General features: G+C 36.9%; 1 protein-coding gene across 1 annotated transcript; it reads left to right on the forward strand.

Moving 5' to 3' along the window:
• Positions 1-302: 302 nt before the first annotated feature.
• On the forward strand, positions 303-3,101 carry LOC120192887 (protein PSK SIMULATOR 3-like). The gene is made up of 2 exons (XM_039195582.1): positions 303-554; positions 1,071-3,101. The coding sequence occupies exon 2, from the start codon at positions 1,835-1,837 to the stop codon at positions 2,828-2,830; it is 996 nt and encodes a 331-aa protein (XP_039051513.1). The 5' UTR covers positions 303-554; positions 1,071-1,834; the 3' UTR covers positions 2,831-3,101.
• The last annotated feature ends 539 nt before the right edge of the window (positions 3,102-3,640 follow it).

The raw sequence follows: 3,640 nt of genomic DNA on the forward strand, positions 1-3,640 counted from the left end.
TATATATTTATAATTTTTTAATCATTAATAATACATAAGTTATATAGACACAATTAAAGAAAAACTGATTCAAAAAAATAATATTATTTTTAATCAATAAATTCACTCGATAAATTTTAAAATTATTTGTATATTTTCACGTGACAAATATAATTAATAGTGTTAAATTTAAATTATAGTTTTAAAATGTTCAAATTCATTCAATATTTCTGTCGTATCGAACATTAAATTATAAAAAAAATAGTTTGGATCCTTTATATAGATTCTGAGAGGAGAGAGGAGAGATGGAGAATTGAGAGTTGGGTGCAACAAAAGGCAAAATCAAACCTTTATTACAGCTTGATGCCCACCCCTAACTTTGTGTTTCCATTTTTAACCTCATTTTGACCCGTTTCCCAGCTTTCTTTCTCCTCCTTATCTTCTTCTTCACCCTTGGAACCCCATTCTTCTTCATCATCGTCATCTTCTTCTTCTTCTAATTGGTGGCGGCTTTTCGCTTTAGGAAACTGAAACCAAGTGTTCTTTTGTTTCTTTGCTGCTGGGATGTCACCCTTGTAAGTTTAAGTTCAAATTTTTATCTGATTGTTTTGGTTTTAAGGTTTTATCTGGTTTAATTGTTGCATTGTTGGTTTCTTGTACTTTCAAATTCTTGGTTTTGTTTGTATTGTTGGGATTTGGGGTTTCTTTGAAGTGAACGTGTTAGTTAATTGATTTGTTGAGCTACTCTTTGTCATAAATAATCATACTTGGCAAATTACCCTAGTTTGTCAAATTTGCTGAATTGGGTTGTTTAGTGGTACATAATTGAAGAGACATTAGAGAAATATTGAAACTTTGCTCTTTTTCAATATTTTTATTATGGATGATTTGCTTGACGGGGCTTATTAATCGTTCGTTGTTATGTTCTCGGTGCTTGAAATGGCCTTAAGAATTGAGAATATGATGAAAACTTGGATTATGGATTTCACGTTTTGGTGTTTTCTAGGTACAATAGAAGGATATGTAAATGTATACTTGACTTCTGTGGTGGACAACTGGTCTGATCTGTGCCATTTTATGGTCCAATTCAGGGATTGTGAGATCTTTTGAGGATTTTTGACTAGCTCTTGTCTGTAGTATTTCGGATTATGGGGCGTGAGATGGTGGAGTCGTGGTTTGGTAGTTCATGGTGGAATCCAAGGAAGAGTGCTTCGGAGAGTACCGACAAGGTGGTGCTTGGAATTTTGGCTTTTGAAGTTGCAGGCTTTATGTCTAAGGTGGTGAATTTATGGCATTCTTTGGATGATAGGGAAATCTTGAGGTTGAGGGAAGAGATTGAAGACTCGATTGGAATTCAAAGGCTTGTATCTGATGATGAAAATTACCTTATGGATCTTGCACTGAATGAGGTAATGGAGAATTTTGGACATCTGGCAATGTCTGTGGCCAGGCTCGGGAAGAAGTGCACTGACCCTGTATATCACCATTTTGAAGCCTTCGTAAATGATCCATTTTTTAACAATCTCGAGTGGTTTGGGTGGGAATATCGGTGGAAGAAGATGGAAAAGGAAGTGAAGAAAATGGAGAGATTTGTTGGAGTTACGATGCAGTTGGCTCAAGAGTTGGAGGTGTTGGCAGAACTTGAGCAGTCCCTTAGGAGGATGCAGAGAAATCCCGAGTCTGATCGGGTGAAATTACTTGAGTTTCAACAAAAAGTAATACTGCAGCGTCAGGAAGTAAAAAGTCTACGCGAGATGTCTCCATGGGTTAGAACTTACGATTACATTGTGCGGTTTCTGTTGAGAACACTTTTAACAGTACTTGAGAGGATAAAACATGTGTTGGGACCAACCAAATGGCATCTGTAGATGCGACTAATGATTTTGAATCTATTAATAGCGATTGTCTTTCACGTAGCCATTCCTTTTCCACCATAATACCGTCTTCAGTGTATCCTTCTGATCATAATCTGTGCGGGTTCTCATCTGGACCACTGGGCAGGTCATTTTCAAAGTCCATGAAGTGTCAAACAAACAGCAAGCATCTAAAGTCTCATTATCACTCTACTTCTTTACATGGCAAGCTGCTGAATTCGAGAACCAAACAGGCTGGTCATGTTGCATTTGGACCTTTTAAAGGATGCATGTCTGCTGGAAGCGTTTCTCCCGTTTTGGAGAGTTGCAAGCCAATTGGCAGTGCATCTATGAGGTTCAGTGGTGCTTACACCAAAAAGATTGACAAAATAAACAATTCAAAGATGGAGACATTGTCCGGCAGCCATAATATATACTCTAAACTATCCTTTTTCAATACTAAGCGATTGCTGAATGCTCCTACATCAACACTTGGTGGTGCTGCATTATCTCTCCGATATGCAAACTTGATTATCTTGATAGAGAAACTAGTTTTGTCACCTCACTTGATCAGTGTCGATGCAAGAGACGATCTATACAGTATGTTGCCTACAACTATGAGAAATGCTCTGCGTATTAAACTGAAGCCATATGCAAAGACTTTGGCTTCATCCATCTATGATGCTTCCCTTGCAGCAGAGTGGAGCCTGGCACTGGTGCGGATACTGGAATGGCTGGCACCTCTCGCTCACAACATGATTAGGTGGCAGTCCGATCATAATTTTGAGGAACAGCAATTGGTTTCCAGGTCAAATGTACTTTTGGTACAGACTCTACACTTTGCAGATCAAGCAAAAACTGAAGCAGCTATTACAGAGCTTCTCGTGGGCCTTAATTATTTCTATAGGATTGGTAAAGCACACAATGAAAAGGCTTTACCGGAATCTGCCGACAGTGGCTGTACCCAATATTCGCTAAAAGGAGATGACACAATATAACACTTCCAGAACTATCACCTAATGCCACCATGAGGCTGGTCTTAGCGTCTAGAACAAAGAAGAAATCCATCCCATTTCAAGGTACTTTGTTGAGCCTTATCTGAAACTCAGTGTATCTTGTTTTGAAGCAAGCCGTTGTTGATATACATATTCATTTGCAACTGATAGATTATTTTTTCAGGCTATATAGTTGTACTTGGGTTGCTAGCCATTTGTAACATGTGTATGTTCTGCAATTTCATTGCTGTTAGTTAAATGCTATGATTTCTAACATTCTCCTGCTTCATAACCGTTCTTTCGAAATCAAGAAAGATAGGGTTGCATCGATTTTGTATTGACGAAACGTCGATGTTTTCTCCATGAATAAACAAACTGCAGGTCTTTTGCTTCTGCTGCTGTATATGTTGCAGCATGTATTTGAAGATCAACACGTTGAGTCATTAACTCGTCATATATGATACATAGCATTTTGATTTTCAATTATTATGGCTATTAAATTCAGTTAACAACAGTTAAATATTTTGGTATAATTACACATTTGATATATGTAATTTATATATTCTCTCACAAATTAGTACTACTTTTAATAAATTAAAGTAAATTTAATCTTTCAATCAAATGATGTCATGTGTCATTGATGTCACGTGTCACCATTCGGTTAGAAGAATAACTTTATTTTAATTTAATATAATTTTTATTTTCCACCAATAAGAGGATATCACCCTCTAGTTGAAAGAAAACAAAGTGAAGCTAATTGGGGCCAAAGAGATTCAAAACTGTCACTTGGAAAACCAATCATATGCCCAACCA

Source organism: Hibiscus syriacus, unplaced genomic scaffold, assembly GCF_006381635.1.
Source record: "Hibiscus syriacus cultivar Baekdansim isolate YM2019G1 unplaced genomic scaffold, ASM638163v2 tig00116983_pilon, whole genome shotgun sequence".
Classification (NCBI taxonomy): Eukaryota; Viridiplantae; Streptophyta; class Magnoliopsida; order Malvales; family Malvaceae; genus Hibiscus; species Hibiscus syriacus.

Bases quoted from the DNA above. Each gene is read 5' to 3' on its own strand.
- LOC120192887 (XM_039195582.1), top strand. From the start codon at position 1,835: ATGGCATCTGTAGATGCGACTAATGATTTTGAATCTATTAATAGCGAT.